The sequence below is a fragment of the Onychomys torridus genome, chromosome 5, assembly GCF_903995425.1.
Source record: "Onychomys torridus chromosome 5, mOncTor1.1, whole genome shotgun sequence".
In the NCBI taxonomy this organism is placed as follows: Eukaryota; Metazoa; Chordata; class Mammalia; order Rodentia; family Cricetidae; genus Onychomys; species Onychomys torridus.
This window is the reverse complement of record NC_050447.1, coordinates 21,822,600-21,838,932: the sequence shown is the minus strand read 5'-3', so window position 1 is coordinate 21,838,932 and position 16,333 is coordinate 21,822,600. Positions and strand designations below refer to the sequence as shown.

Below are 16,333 nucleotides of genomic sequence, written 5' to 3'. Positions count from 1 at the left end.
ATCAGACTCACCAGCCTACAAACTTCCTTTGCCCTGCCAAGCCCAGCATGGTGAAAGCAGAGTAAAGGTCAGTCATAAGGAAACCATTGTTTACAAACTCCCTGTACCTTTGTGTTGAGAGGCAGCACAGGACTGTCTTTAAGCACCCCTGCCAGTCAGAGCCAGACCCACTGGTTCCTTTACCAGCTGGGCAAACAGGGCTAGTTAACATCTCCAAGCCTCATCTATCTTTGCCTGTGTCTGAGGTTAGTGCTGTTGCAGATCTCAGGAGTTTGTCATGAGTGTCTGAGTCACAGTACACAGGGCATGAATAAATCTTAGAGATTATAATACAGTCAGGTGGGAGAAGCACGGAGGTGAATGACCCCCCTCACCGCTGGGCACCAGCTTTGAGGAGCACCCTGGGCAGGTTGGTCACTGCCAGCACCCCAGTATTGTATCACAATAATTGGTCCAAGAGACCCTGACAACAGAACAGCTTCCACAGTGGAAACTGAGGCACAAGGACCCCTCCCTTGCTTTGTCCCCCTTGGGCAATGCCAAGTCGAGCCCTCCGGCGGTCAGCTGCTCTCTACCATCAATGGATCTATCAGAGCAGAGGACCATGGCTAGCTCCAGGCTCCCGGGTGGCCTTGCTCACCGGTAGTTTTTGATGTGGTCTTCCACCTCATTGAGGCCCATGGAGTAGCTCAGGGCAAGGTTGTAGGAGTGGGCCTGCACCGAGGAGCCCCAGTTCACCTCTGAGGGCAAAAAGGAGAAAGCAAGACTCAAACTTGCAGGGAGCAACCAGTCATGTGGGGGAAGAGGGAGTGTCTACCTTTCCTAGGCCCAGAGCACCCCGGGAGCAAGGCACGGACAGACAGACAGCTGGCAGCTCTGTTCCTACCTAATATGTGCAGGTCTAGAACCAAGCGCTGCACACATGGCCACGTGATTAAGGTTATGTAGCGAGGTCTTGAACTCCCACTCAAAGAGCAGGCCTCCGAGACCACCTAGGAGGCCAGGCTCAGATGTAGAGTTCTAAGGTTGCCTCCCTCAGACTGAAGTCAGTCCAGGACCCTGCTACATGCAGGTAGACCATCTTGCTCAGTACCCACTTTCACACAGCCACCCTTGGCCACCCTGGCCTGCATGTACACACTAGAAGGTAGCCCCTCTTTGGAATCTGACAGGAGTCTGGCCCAGAGTGAGCATATTCCTTTGAGCCTCTGGCTCAGGAAGGCTGAGGTGGAGGCTAGTCTGAGTGTCACTTAAGGCTCCAGCTGGGATGAGGGGCTGGTCTGACTGCGTGGCTGCCCAGGCAGGGAGTTGAGCCCCAGGGGGACCACGGCCACACACCTGGCTTCTTGTAGATCACATAGAGCAGGAGGAACAGGACAACTCCAATGGCAATGAGAGCCGCCCACCAGGTAAGCAGGAACATGATGACCACGGAGATCACCGCCCCAAACAGCGCTGCCCACTTGCTGTAGTATTGGAAGGAGGGTCTCCACCCTGGGTGGGACCAGGTCAGTGCACATGCCCATGCTCAGGAGACTTCTTCCCAGAGCTGCAGCAATGCCCATGTCTCCATACCCAGGGCTGTGGTCCTGGCCTGAACCCACCAGCCAGGAATCCCTAGGGCTCCCCCAGCCTAAACTCCAGGGGTGGGTTAGGGAGGCCCTAAGGCATACCTCCCACAACCTTGCCTGTTGGGCATTTATGTCACCATGGTGACAAGCTACACCAGAAAGGGAACTTCCAGCCCAGGCCAAGCATAGCTCCAACATCAGCAACAGTTCTGAAGAGCCCAGGGGATTGAAAGGATGGTGGCAGACTTGAGTCTGCCTGGCTTTGTGCCAGATTAGGGCCATCCCTAGTGACCACTGTACCATGGCACATCTCTGAGAGTGCCAGGCACATTGTGGCCTGTATGGAAAGTGTTGGGATAGCAGGCCCATTGACGATCTGGGATTCAGTAGCAAAACTCTTCCTCTACGTTCCTTGCTGCCATCTGCTAGAAGGCTTTCAGCAGCAGCCCAGAGATCTGTGAAATTGAATTGCTGCAGTCTGAACGGCTCCCCCTAGAGGTGAGCTGTGCACCAAGGGCTGCACCTTCTGTGACTGGGAAATTCATCCCTTTCTGGGCAGCCTTCTGACTCCCGAGAAATGAACGGGTGGAACTAGAACAACCTCCATGTCCTGTCAAGGATGCACCGTGCTCGGTAAAGGATGGCTGACTCTGTTAGGGTACGGACTGCCCTAACAAATGTGGGTTTAAATTAAGGCGTCTTTGGACTGTCCGCCTCCACCCACCAGGCCCACTGCCCCTCTGCACCTCTTCCTGGGGTTGGGGGGGAGGAGGCGGTTCTGCTTACCGGGTGAGTTGGTGATGGAGGCGTGAAAGCAGCTGAAATTGATGAGGGCGTAGGAGCAGAGGAAGAAGTTGGAAATGATGGGGGCGATGGTGTTGAGCTCAGCTTCAAAAACCCAGGGAGAAAGGGGCAGCATGTTGGACTCCACCACAGCGGCTGCCTGGCACCTACAGCAGCCCCTGGCACAGCCAGGCCTTGCCACTCAGTCAGCTCAACCTCCTCATCGGGAAGTGAGTCCTTTCTCCCTCGAAGTTCAAAGGGTCAGTGTCTTAGAAAAGCGAGGGCACCGGCAAGATCACTCAGCTGGGAAAGACACTTGCCACCAAGCTTGCGGGCTGGAGCTAGAGCTTTGGAACCCACGTGGTGGAAGGAGAGAACTCCTATAAGTTGTCCTCTGACCTCACATGTGCCCCTCCCCCAAATGTAATTACAAAAATATTTAGAAGGTGAAAGACAGTGGGGATGGACTCTGTCAGGCGACTGGGTGACCAAGGGCAGTGGTTATGACTCTTTGGGGACACAAATTAATATAAGGAATACATCTGGCAATGTGAGCCAGGACCCCGAGAGTGGCCCTCAACCTTCCTAATGTTGTGACCCTTTAATACAGTCCCTTCTGTTGTGGTGACCCCCCAACCATAAAATTATTCTTGTTTCTACTTCATAACTGTAATCCTGCTACTGTAGTGGGTAGCCATCCCAGCATTGGCCTGGAAGTTCCAACCCCCATTGAGGCTTCAGTAATGATCACACCCACAAGGCAGGGCAGAGGGGGGAGCGGAAGACCGAGGATCCAGAGGAGGTCGCTCTCTTGGTTCGGGGACGCTGGACGCAGGAGGTAGACCGAGCAGAGTTCTCCAGAGAACACCGCCGGACTGTGCTATACCTTTGCCAGACCCTGCAACCTACCCCTTCATTTGTAAGTTACCCCACAAAATAAACCTCCCTTTTAACTACGTGGAGTGGCCTTAATAGTTTCACCAATATGCTACTGTTATGAATTGCAATGTAAGTATCTGATATGCAGGATATCTGATATGCAACCCTTGTGAAAGGGTCTTTCGGCCCAAGGGGCTACAGCCCACAGGTTGAGAACCACTGCCTGAGACTGTTTTGCAGTTCTTCCCTCCTATCTTCCCTGTCTCCCTCACCCCAGTACACCCAGATAAACTTGTGTGTGTTCTTAGGGTCTCCTAGGGGCCCAAAGAAAGACAAACAGCTCTTTTGGACCAGGTACTTCTGCACATAGCCCCATTGGGTCCCTTTGAGTATCTAGGATCATAGTCCTCAGATTGGCCAAGTCAGAGCCCCCAGCGCAAAGGTACCACCCATGAGCCTGCAGTTACAAGGAACAGGACTGGACCTGGGCAGCAGGAGATAGGGGTGGATCTTGAGGCCAACTGACTAGACTTCTCTATCCCCTAGGTGAGACACCTCCTCATACAATGCAGGATCTAGTGTCTAGAATCTTCCCTTGGCTGACAGCAACCAGACTGTTAGAGCAAGTCTAATGAGTGGTTGACTGCTGGGGCCAGCCTGAGCAGCAGACACCTGGCTGTAACAGGAAGATGCCTCTGAATGGGCTTTCCACAGCTTATATGGCCTGGATTCTGCATTGGGAGCAGGGCAGGGGATGCCCCCTACTCTGCAGATAAGCAAACTGTGACTCAGAGAAATGATTTAACATAGCCACACAGCAAGAACAGGGTAAAGCCAGCAAAAGCCAGTCAACCTGTTAGGTTGCCCTGTTGTCTGGGCACTTTCTCCTTGGGAGGGTCCTGACTGGGTGAGAGGCTGGCTTTCTCAATGCATCTGCAAAGGTACTGATTGAGCTAGCCATTTGTTTCAGCTTGGCCCATGCCCACAGGTGTCCTAGGGGTGGGATGGTGTCCCAGCTGTCAGGACACTGGAATGCAGAGGCAGGAGAGGCCTATCAGCAGAATGGTCTACTACCTGTCTGGAGGTGGGAACGGATCATGAGGCCTTTCCAAAGGCCCTTCAAGGTAGGCCTTCACCCACTCAAGAGATACTCAAGTGGTGTTTGGAGTTCGCCTTAGTGGCAAAGCAATTGTTCAGTATGTGCCTGGCCCTGGTTAGTTCCATCCCCAACACAAACAAGTACCATTCACAGAGTGCCCTGTGACAGCTGGGCTAAGAGAAGCGGGCCCTAGGACCTGCACAGAAGGCCGGGGAAGGAGCCTCTTACCAATGATGATAAAGGCCACTGCGATGGCGTAGGCCAGCAGGTAGCCGCGCACAGGCTCCTTGTTCTTGCCATAACCCTTGCCGAAGAAGCCAATCAGCGGGTACAGCTGGTCTTCGCAAAGGCACTGTGGACAGTGCACACCACTCTCAAGCTCTGGCTGGGACCTGACCCTTTCCCTATCCCAGGGCCTTATGCTCTTGACCCTGTGTGGTCCCTCTCTGACCTCAGCAAGTTTCTATTCTGGGAACAGGGTAAAACCCAGACCTTTCTTCACCTGGAGACAGGGCTGTTTCCTTTAAGAGTTTGCTAGCCTGTTCCCTTTCCCTCCACCCAGACCCATATCACATGACCCATATCACGTGAGGAATCTTTCTACTCGGTGCTCCCCAGTCACAACCCACAGCCCACTCGCAGTGGCCCCTTCCTGCACCCTTACCTGGAAGACCTTGGCGGCAGAGACAAGACAGGCCAAGGCAGAGGACAGCGTGGCTCCGAAGATACCCGCTGTGATCAGGGGCGCAAAGGCGGACACCATGCTCATGGTCTGTGGGAACCGCAGGGGGCTGAGCTAGAAACCCTACTGTGCACCCCTTCCCCACTGTGGTCCTGACATCTCAACCCCCAGTGGGGACCCAAGGCCTACTCATAGGCAGGAGGTGGGGACGAGAGCCCCACCTGGGCAGGAGGCCCTGCCCCAGGCTTGGGCAATAACTTTCCATGGTCTCCTACCTCTCCAGCCTTGGGTGTCCCGTAGCCAGGCCCACCGCTTATACCTGGTAGTAGTTGATGAGACCGTAGCGGCAGCTGCGCTGCTGGGAGCATTCTGTGAAGTTCCAACCATAACCACAGGCCAGCCCTTCACAGGTGCCTGAGCCAGGAGCCACTGTGTCATTCAGGTCCCCAGAGGCATCTCTTACCACACAGGAGCCTGAGAGGAGGAAGGTGTGTGTTGAAGGTGTGTGTGTGTGTGTGTGTGTGTGTGTGTGCGCGCGCGCGTGCGTGCGTGCATGCGTGCATGCCTGCCTGCCTGCCTGCCTGCCTGCCTCTTTTCTTCCCTTCTGTCCTTTGCTTTGCCCTCCTCCTCTTCCATCCCCAAAGGCTGGCCTCCTCTGCAGAGGGTGGGTCACTGCGGACGGGCTGGCTCCTCCTTTATTACCTGACAGTATTAATGATAGCGGCAAGTATGGGACTGTTTTCGGTTTACCTGACAATCTGGGCAATTTTAACCAAGGCAGAAAGAGCTGAAGCGGCCTGCCCAATGTCCTTAAAGAAGAGACCTGGCTCTTAAGCCCCGTGCGCCTATAAAATAGTTCAAGTCCCCTGGCCACTTGTGAACAGCTTGCCTCCAAGGTGAACGCTGGAAGCCAGAGTACCCAGAGATGCAAGGAAGATGTCAACCTGGTCTGGCCTCCCTCACCATGAAGATGCTCTACCACTGTGGAGGTGACAGAGGCCCAAGAATCAGGGTTCAAGGGCTTCCCTGCCTAGTTAGAAGCCAGCCCCACACAGCAGTTTCCTCCAGCCTGACTACAGAGCACATCCATTTTTCTCTTTCCCACCATCTATGCAGTCTGGCTACTCACCAATGGTAGCCGAGATGGCAAGGTAGGAGATGGTGGTCCAGAAAATGGCCATGAGTGTTCCTTTGGGGATGGCTACAGCAGGGTCCTGAGGGAAGGCATGGTATTATCAGGGAGCCTGTGGGATTCTTTTGGGCCTCGGTGCCTTGGCAAAGGCTGGGCAGGGGTGGGGTAAGCAGCAGACCCTGAGCTTGGACCCTCAGAACCTGTCCAGTCCCGGAAGAAGAGGGCCCATGACTGAGGACCTACGAGATAGCCATCAGCTTGTGGTCCCAGGGCTGAAACCAATGAAGGTGAGAAACCTCATCAGCTCCATAGCCCACCCGCAGGGGACCCTTAGCAAGGCTCACTTGGGCTTGGGTGTGTGTGTGTGTGTATGTGTGTGTGTGTGTGTGTGTGTGTGTAAACCTATGCCTGGCTCACCACCTCAGACTCATCTGTGAGCAGAGGCAGCAGCCACCTACAGCTGGAAATTGATGAATGAATCAATCACCCAGACCTGGACCCTGTTCACCTCACAAAGTGTCACAGTAAATCACCATTAACTGATTAATTTGTCTGGCTCTCCAGCAATAAAGTCACAGAAGACATTCCCTAAACATTCTCCTGCTCCAAGAAGGAGATTTTTTCCCAACAACAATGACATTCCTTACTCCACACCCCCACTCCATCCACCCACACACAGGTCATAGCCTCCTCCTAGGCACTTTTTCAAACAGAACTTCTGCCCAGCTAGTGAGGAACTGAGGGTGGTAGGGCCTGAGGAGGGCAGGGTTACAGAGCTTCTGGTGCCTGACCCACACACCCACAGCCTTGGACTCCAGGAGCTGGAACCAGAGCAGCTGCACCAGCTACTTTTCCACAGTAGGCCTGTAGAAAAGCCATAACTGCCCCACCCAGGAGGCACAGACGCCAACCCAGGGGGGAGGCCAAGTCTGCCATGAAATAACTGTCTGCAAACCTCCCAGCGCTCTGTGAGGCCCAGTAGACAGATGACATTGTGGAAAGGGGGTGGCAGGCGGCTGGCGAAAAGAGAATAGAGGTAACAAATGGAAGGAGGCTGCAGTTTGGGGAGACTTGAATCAGCTGGGGTCTCTGTTAGGGGATCCTATGACCCTAGCCTTACAATAATCTGAGTTGTACACAGTGAAGCCCTGGCCCCAATTCCAACAGGCCATGGCCGCCTGAGTGTGGAGCTGTTGGGGTTTCTCACCCATAAGGATTTCCCAGGCCTCAGCTATAGTCTTAACCCAGTAACTATGGTGATGAGCATCCTCTATCCCCCTCAATCCATATCCACCCAGAACCTCAGAATGTGCCCTTATTGGGGAAGAGGTCCTTGGAGGTGTCTGGAATAGAGGTAAGGCCATTTTTGTAGGGAGTGGAGGAAGCCCTTAGTGAGTGGAGTCTTGAGTGAATGTGCCAAGGACTCCGATGCCTCAGCCTCCTGGGAGTGGCAAAGCCTTCCGTGGGTGAGGCTCAAGCGTGATGGCAAAGTTTGTCTTGAGAGTCTAAGTGCAAGTGAGTGACCAGTGTGTACAAAGACTAGCTTGCATCTGCAGCTTCTTCCTCCTCCGGGATGTTTATAGCCTGAGACTGCTCACCTTCAGAGACATCTACCAAATCTAGTAACCCCTCCTGTGTGCTGTACCTAATGAACACGTTCTGGGCTGCTGCTGACGGAAGGTGACCTCCAATGGAGTGCAGACCTCCACCAGACCCAGCTTTCCTGTATGTGTGTCTGTGTCCATCCTTCCTTCATTCTCTCCCCGCCCCTAGTCAGGTTCCAGGACCCAAGCAGAGACAGTCAATGGGAAGTAGAGACAGGAGAATGTCCAGGTTATGAGCCAGTTAGCCCAGTGTGTGCAAGGGTAGACAGTGAATAAGCCGTCTCCAGCAAGATAGAAAGACCAACACACAAGGTCATCCCCTGAATATAATACGTACACCTTGTATGTGCATGCTTAAGCTTACACATATGAGTGTGCACACATATACACACATGCACACACATCATATACACACAAAATATGTGAAGGTTCATAAACTGGGATTGGTGATACAGTTCAGTGGGTAAAAGCCCTTGTACAGACCTAATGACCTGGGTTTGATCCCCAGATCTCACTCTGGAAAGGGAGAACAAAGTTTTGAAAGTTATCCTCTGACTTCTGCATGTGTGCTGTGCTACGTGCACACTTGCACTGATGCACGCACACCTCCTACATACAAGCACACACAGTAATAATTTTTCAAGCTGTAAATAGCTGTTTAAGTGAGATCTCTCTAGTCTATAAGCTTCCATGGTGTGGCTATAGCCAGCCCCTGCCCCTCTCTATGCTTGGCTTATTAGTCTACATGATGATAACTGGACAGAGACGACAGCCAGCTTCCCGCTTGCACATTCTCTGCTCTAAGCACTTTATGTGAATCAGCTCCCTGAGTCTACACCTGCTCTACACACTACTCTACAGTAGGGGAAACTGAGGCTTGCAGAGACTACCCAGAGTCTCATAGTGGGGGCTCTGCTGTTGAGCACAATTCCACAGGAAGGGCACAGCCAAGTCCAAAAGCCAACTTAAGGCCTGAGGACCCAGGACACAGCAAAGGCTCCACCCGACCCAGATCTCAGATACATGCTGGCCCTGACATTGAACACTGGGGACCAAAGCTTGGTAACAGTGACAGTGACAGTTAACAGGGCTTGAAGAGGATTCAGACTGTCTAAACACAGACAAGACCTAACGACCTGAGGGTAGGCACCCCTGAGGGTAGGCACCCCAGGCATCTGCCAGCTGCTCTCTTGAAAGCAATAGGGTAAGCAAGCATTCTGATCCCCGAGCCTCACTGGGAGATCCATGTCTAGCCAGCTGAGCAGGCTGCTTTCTGTGTTGTCCCCCAGGAACAACCTGGCTTGCTCTTGGCTTTGCCCAGGCTGGCAAGAATGTTCTTCAGTTTTCCTGATCCTCCTGTCTCAGCTTTATGAGTGCTGGGGTTCCAGACCTGGGCCTCCATGCCCAGCTTGCCCAATTCTTAATTCTGTGAGAAGCATGACTTGAGGAACACCCCCAAAGGAAGGAGACCAAGGTCGGCTATGAGTTCACTGCCAGGCCAGGCACTTCATTGGCTCCCTGCCTGGCACGCCACCATCTCTTTGGTTTCTGCTGGCAAGAGCCATCCCATTGCCTCGCTGCAGAGCGCATTGCACATTTGAGTCCACACTGCTGCTTTGAGCCCATTTCACTACCAGTCAATCAACAAACACACCCAGTACCTAGCTTGTGTCTGACTCTAAGCAGGAAATAGAGATAGAGACATTGGGCCCACACCTGACACTGGGAACACACCAGGGGGGGGGGTGGAAGGCCAGGAAGATGTGTTGCAGGAGGGATTTGAAAGAGGCTCAGAACTTGCAAAGTAACAACAACAGGGCATAGTAAGTCTCTTAGTTAAAGGCCTGTTGTGAACAAATGAGTCTGTCTTCAGGGCAGAGCTGGGGTCCTGGGGATGGCATCAGGGTTCAAGCATGTATGTCCTCTACGGTGCCAGACAGTGAGGATAGGCTTGCTCACCTTAAGGTCCCCAGAGATATTGGCTCCTGCCAGAATGCCTGTGGCTGAAGGGAAGAAGATGGAGAACATCCCAAAGAAGCTGCCATCGACGCCTCTCCAGTCTGGCACTAAGTTCTGAACAAAAATGTCCCCTGGAAAACCAATGCCTAAGTCAGAGTCACCCCGGAAGGTTGGCCACCTGGGGGCCCTGTCAAACCTGCAGTGAGCTCCCCAAACGAAGCCTTTGGCCACGGGAGAAGATCCCAGCCTCTTGTGCCCATTGAATGAGTCAAATACACAGACCAACTGTCCTCATCCACAGAACCACCATCAGGGCTCCTGACCTCACATACCATGGTAGCTGTAGAAGCCTTTGGAGGCCTTGTCTTCAGAAGCCGGGATCAGTGTCCCCACCAGATAGTTGGCAAAGGACACCATGATGACAAGAAAGAATAGCACCTGGGCCTAGAGCAAAAGACACCAGAGGTCAGATGGCAATGCCAGCCTTCAGGGGCCTGCTGTGATCCTTCACTCTAGCCATACAACTGTTTCCTCCCCTAGGTCAGACAGTGAGGAGTCAGGGATATGACAGTGAAGGATGGCCTGAGATTAGAAACAGGTTGGGGGCTACATTAGCAAGGTAATCTGGAGCAGTATTTCCCAGCAGCAGACTCTTAAAGAGGAGGATGAGTGAACCACAAAACCACCTGAGCCAGGAGGCCAGAGAGCAACATGGAGAAGAGAGGCAACAGGGCCACAACCCTCCCAAATTGAAGGCGCCCTTCTGGTCCAGTCTGCTGGCTGTAGTCTAGCAATTCTTCTCTTGTTTCATGGTACGAAACCTCTGACATTTGGCTGCATACGTGGATACAAGAGTCAGCAGGACTGAAGAGCACATTTCCCTGCCTCCCTTGCAGCTATGTGCGGCTATAAGACCAGGTTCTGGCCAATGGGGTGTGAGCAGGAGTGATATGTTCAACTTCTGGCTTTAGCCTAAGAGTATGGGGTAGGGAATCCCCTGCCTTCCTTTCAGCCTTCTCCTTTCCCTCTGCCTGGATCTCAGGAGTGATGATGCCGGCCACTGTGGACCAGGTGAACAAGGGCCACACTCAGGGATGGAAGGTCACAGGCTGGAAGGAATCTGCATGTCTCTCCCCACCCCCATGTAAACCACCATGCTAGCCTGAACCCACACTCTGGACGGCTGCAGGAGACAGAACAAAGCCTGTCTTAGGGTCTACTTGTCCTAGCAGCAGCAGCACTCCAGTCCTGGTTGATACATAAAGAAGAGGCAAAACCAGACCCAGGCCCACCTTCTCGCTCCCGCCACGTCCTCCTCACCTTGGACTCCCACTCCATTCCAGCCAGTGAGATGGCCAGCAGCACGGTGACAGTGACCACGCCGATGATCCGGATGTCATTGACGGGGTCTACGATGGGTGTGCCGTACTCCTGCGGGGAGCAGGCTAGCTGCGTGTTCGTATTCACCTGTTCTCCTCCAGACCCCCCTCCATTTACTTAGGGCATACCTTTCGATGATGCTCCACCTCCCCCAAAGGACTACCACATGGGCCTGGACATCATGGCCCAAAGGTAACATGTACCCTAAAAGGGGTCTTATAGGGATGGTATGTGCTTAATGAGAATTTTATTTTCACCCAAAGTGACCAGACATAGCTTTGGTCAATAGTAATTAGATTAGGCAGCAGAAGGAAGGCCTAGTCCAGTGTGAGGAGCAGTATGGGGAGGTTGCCCGGCTTTCTCTGCCCCAGGCCTGGCCCCTCACCTGAAGGAGGTCCCGTACGGTCTCTGCAAAGCCCACAGTGTGCATGGCCACACCCACAGCATTGGCAAAGGCGAAGATGAGGCCAATGGAGCCCCCCAGCTCTGGGCCCAGACTCCGGGAGATAAGGAAATAGGTGCCACCTAGCAGGGCCAGAGCAGGGAGCCAGAGAAAGAACAGTGTACTGCAGGGGAGGCAGGACAAAGGGCCACAGAGCGGGTAACCCAAACCAACTTGAGAGGTAGAGAGCTCCCACAAGTCCCTGTCTGGACTACATGGGCATCACGGGGTATGACAGGGGTAGGGTGGCAGCCCAGAGATCCAGGTGACGATGACCCCCAGGAGAACACACCTGACTTGACCTTGCCATTGGTGGAGATGGCCGAGATGGAGAGGCCTGTGATGGATGTCACCATGACGGACAGCAGGATGATGAGCCAAGTCAGCACTGTGTAGGGGTGAATGTGAACACCCCAAAACTCAATCAACACATTTCTTAGGTGAGAATCCATGGAGAAACCTGAGTCAGCCCCCTAGATCCCCATGTGACCTGAGCCCCCCAGGCCCCCATGTGACCTTTGTCCCTTTCCTTCTCTGAGCCTGTTTTGCCTCCTGAAAAAAATGGGTCTCAGCCAGAGGCCAAGGTGCAGACCTGTCGTCCCAGCATTTGGGAGGTGGAGAGTTCAAGGACAGCCTGGGCAGTATAGCAGGAGGCCCTGTGTCAAGACAGACACAGGGGCTGAGCATGGTGACACATCTTTAATTTCAGGACTCGGGAGGCAGAGGTAGGCAGATCTCTGGGAGATCAAGGCTAGCCTGGTCTACAGAGAGGGTTCTAGAATAAGCCAAGTTTACATAGAGATACCTATGTAATAAGTAATAAGATACAGTAATAAGAGCCAGGTATGGTGGCACACGCCTTTAATCCCAGCAATCGTGAGGCAGAGGCAGGTGGATCTCTGAGTTCGAGGCCAGCCTGGTCTACAGAGCAAGTTCCAGGTCCAGGACAACCAGGGGTACACAGAGAAACCCTGTCTTGAAAAACAAAGAACCAGTAATAAGGATTAGAAGGTAGCTCAGTTGGGAGAGGGCCTGCCTAGCACAAGGCCTGGGTTTGAGCCCTGGTACCACATAATCCAGGCCTGATGGCACACACCTTTAATCTTAGCACTTGGGATGTGGCAGCCAGAAATCTAAGGTCATCCATGGTTACAGAGTGAGTTTGAGACCTGGGATATAGAGGACTCTGTCTCAAAATGAAAACAAAAAGCCAGGACACCTAGGAGATAGCGAAGCACTCAGGAAAGTGCTTGGCTTACAAGCACAAATATCTAAGTCTGATCTCCACAATCCACACAAAGTCCTAGGTGTGGTGGCTCCTGTGAGTCCTCACTCTAGCTGAACTGAGGAGGCAGAGACAGGAGGATGCCTGGGGCTTGCTGACCCATCAGTCTGTCTAATCTATCTAAGTAGTGAGATCCAGACCAACGGAAGACCTGACTCAAAGGAGGTGGATGGTTCCTGAGGCGGATAGCTGAGGTTATCCTCTGCCCTCTGCACATTCAAATACAAATGTGTGCATGAGTACACACACACACACACACACACACACACACACACACACACACACACACTTGCCCAGATGGAGTTAAGTGGGTCTATCTGCCTCCTGCGGCAAGCTGCCAACGTGTGAATGGTTTCCGGACATGGGAGTGAAGGCGCTCATCTTTGACAATAGAGTCGAAGCAACAGTTGCCATGTCCTCAGTACTGTTAGGTACCAAGGCCTATGCTGTTTTCCTGAGCCCTGTAAACTTCGAAAAGGCTCTGTGAGGCAGGTACTATTACCAGACCCATTTTACTCAGGAAGAAACCAAGGCTCAGAGAAGGTTAGGAACCTCCACAAGGCTACCCAGCTTGGTGCCAGGTCTACTCACCAATGCCCGCCTGTGCCGTAATCCAAGGCAGTCGAAGGTAGAGGATCACACCCCAGATGTTGAGCATGCATCGGATCTGGGAGGAGGGTGGTGTGAGAGGTTTCCTGAAGGTCACATGCCCAAGCACAAACCTTCAAGTGCTTGTTCCCAGGCCTGGGGAACACCTGATGCTTTGTGTGCTCTCCCTCCTGTGGGCTCAGACTGCCTGACTTAGGGGAAGGGGGAGGGGAGGACATCTTTTCATCCCACCTCCTCCCACCTTGCCAGGGAGGCCTGGAATGGGTTTCAGCCTTCCTATCATTCACCCTGTTCCAAGCCCAAGACTCCGTGTCTGCCAGGTCCCAGCCATTGCCTTGGGCAGCTATTGGCCCAGGGCATGGTACTATGGGAGTGTCAGCAGCGCCCCACAGAGAGCAGAAGTCAAAGCCCAGGTTGCTCCATATTAAAGGCAAAGCCAGAGGCCATCACTGGGGCTGAAATTCCAAGTGGGAGTGCCTGCTGTGGACTTTGGCTCTGTCGAGTACAAGGGCCAGGTAAGGACATGTGTCCTTCACACCCATGAGATTTCTCTCATCTGCAGAGATGAAGACCAGCACGTGTCTGGTTCTGGACAACACAGATCAGGGCATGCTCCAACCCTGACTGAACCCCCAGGGGCGGGTGAAAGCTCTGGTTCTGAGAAACAACCATAATGGGTTTGCAGAATTAGGACCAGAAGCTAGCCTCCTGCCTCCCAGGGTAGAATTGAAGCTTTCTCCTACACCCCATCCCATCACCTTTGTAGAGACCTATAGCATCTTTCAAAGTCAAAGTCACTTGATTCTTTACTGTCTGAAGGCTTATTTATGTTCCAAGTGTTAGCAAACACTCCTTTTCCATTAGGATGCACTCGGGCGTGGGCGCGTGGTGGTGGGGGGGGGGGGAGATTGTAGATTTGTGTGTTAGTGCTGCCCTCTGGTGGCCCTGTGGGGAATTTTTTCTAATAATTCCCCAGCGGTCATTGATCCAAGAATTTTCACAGCTATAAACTAATTTGATGCTCAATTTTACAGGTAGGGAAACTGAGGCAGGAAGTAGCTAAGAACTTTCCTAAGGTTACAAGATCAGTGAGTAGCTAAGCAGAGATCTTCCCAAGTTTGGGACGCCTACACCAAATACAATTGGAGGGTACTGTGCTGTTGGGGAAATGGAGGCCCAAACTGAGCCCCAGGTCGAACCTGCCCACTAGCGTCTGAGAGTCAAAGCTGGGGCTGAACGGGGCTCTACCTCCACCTTTTCTACACATCAAGCTCCAGTCCACACCCACTCACCATCACCCCCTTGACCCAGCCGAAGCGCACAGGCTCCCCAGGGCTCTTCTCGATGTCAGTGCCTGTTTCATCCTCCACAAGTCCATCAGTCAGCTCGCGGCCTGGCCGTCCATCAAAGGCCAGGGCATGCAGGTGGCTACCTTCCTGCTAGGGAAGAGCAGCAGGAGTCGGGAAATGGGAGTTGGGGGCTTGGTGTCTGTTCAGCCCTGCCAGCCCGGGGTTTGACACACAGGCAGCCCGTGGACAGCTTCGTGGGCACAATGCCGCTGGAAGCTTGAAGGACACCACGGAGAGCAAGCTGAGCATTCAGAGTGCTCCTCCCGGTCTTGGGCAGAAGGCTGGGAACTGACAAGCACTCCGTCTGAGAAGGGAGACAGGGTTATTTGACCCTTGAGAGGTGAGGCGGTTTGATCCAGGCCACACACTGGCTCTCTGGTACAGATGGACTTGAACCCAGGATTCTACCCCAATAATACAGGTCTTCTGGTTCACATCCCTAGTCCCTGCAGCCCACTCTGGGGCTTTCTGCCCTTTCTTCCCAGCACCTCATCTCAGCATCCCTGTTTGTTGGCCCCTTCAGAGGGTTGTTTGGAAGCAGAGACGAGAGACCTGAGAGTTAGATCAGTCCCAGCTCCTGAACCTAGCATAATTCTGTCCAACTGTCAGTGAGAAAGTGAGGTCACAAGGATTGGGCTACCCGGCTTCCCAGACAGCAAAGCCAACAGGCTGACATCTGAGAGAGCCTACCATGCCCCCTGCTCAGTCTCTCTCAGGGGTGAGCAACCTGCATTTACATGAGCAGCCATGTTATCTTTGGGTTGCCAGTGCCTGGGCATTGAGTACTAGGTGTGCCCTGAGCTTCAGGGCACCTCAGTCGGCTGTTTCATTTAGATATCTTGATCCTTGAGGAAGATGCCTAGCCATCTTCACAACACAGGTAACAGAACACGTTGGGTAATCAAGGCCAATGTCGCAGGCCCGGGAAGTAGCCAGTCTTTGAACTGGTGCTTACCTTGAGAAATGAATGCAGGTCAGCCAGGGTGGGCCGCACCTTCCGGGGCTCGCCGGGCAGAGCACTGTTAGCATAGTGTTCATAGGCAGGCACTACGTCGATGGTGTTGTAACCGAAGGTGCGCATGTACAAGGTGCTGCCATGGGTCAAGTGGCTGGGGTGGCTGCTGTCACAGGTAGCTGGTGGGGGCTCGTCACCCCCCAGCAGTGTGCTGATGGTGAAGCGCCCGCTGCACAGAGCATCTCCAGGCATCTCTGTCCCAGGTAGCTCCGCCATGATGACTCTGGGTATCAAGGGAGGGGACAGAGTAGGCAAGGACGCCGAGGGTGGCTTTATAGGCTGGCTGGGCAGCAGCTGGGAGAAGGCAGGAGCCGGGCCAAGACCGCCCATGGCTAGTGAGCAGGGTCTCTGCCAGGGGTGGGAGGCGGAGCTTAGCAGCGGCTCTGCCCCCATTTCTTTCATCTTTGACATAGGGGTCACTCTGGAGCAGGAGGGCTGGGCTAGCCAGAGCCACACCGCTGAGCATCCTGCATTGGCTCTTCTGAGTCTAGGGTAGCAGAGGTTCTGCAGCTAGGTCCCAGGAAGCAGCAGTCATTAGAAAGGA

At 53.5% G+C, this 16,333-nt stretch overlaps 1 protein-coding gene across 5 annotated transcripts in view; it reads right to left on the bottom strand.

The window, feature by feature from the left end:
* The window catches only part of Slc12a3 (solute carrier family 12 member 3), a 35,012-nt gene extending 18,984 nt beyond the window's left edge, over window positions 1-16,028 (bottom strand). For 2 of the 5 annotated variants that reach the window (XM_036188422.1, XM_036188424.1), the window contains exons 1-15: window positions 15,730-16,005; window positions 14,718-14,864; window positions 13,408-13,483; window positions 11,824-11,919; window positions 11,475-11,614; window positions 11,030-11,140; window positions 10,042-10,153; window positions 9,710-9,840; window positions 6,144-6,228; window positions 5,334-5,488; window positions 4,997-5,104; window positions 4,561-4,684; window positions 2,358-2,459; window positions 1,339-1,494; window positions 641-740 (exon numbers count right to left, since the gene is read on the bottom strand). In XM_036188422.1, coding sequence (XP_036044315.1) covers window positions 641-740; window positions 1,339-1,494; window positions 2,358-2,459; window positions 4,561-4,684; window positions 4,997-5,104; window positions 5,334-5,488; window positions 6,144-6,228; window positions 9,710-9,840; window positions 10,042-10,153; window positions 11,030-11,140; window positions 11,475-11,614; window positions 11,824-11,919; window positions 13,408-13,483; window positions 14,718-14,864; window positions 15,730-16,005 — 1,919 coding nt within the window. Of the gene's footprint in view, window positions 1-640; window positions 741-1,338; window positions 1,495-2,357; window positions 2,460-4,560; window positions 4,685-4,996; window positions 5,105-5,333; window positions 5,489-6,143; window positions 6,229-9,709; window positions 9,841-10,041; window positions 10,154-11,029; window positions 11,141-11,474; window positions 11,615-11,823; window positions 11,920-13,407; window positions 13,484-14,717; window positions 14,865-15,729 lie in introns of all 5 variants that reach the window. The other 3 variants (XM_036188425.1, XM_036188426.1, XM_036188423.1) reach the window with 3 other exon arrangements.
* Between the last annotated feature and the right edge of the window lie 305 nt (window positions 16,029-16,333).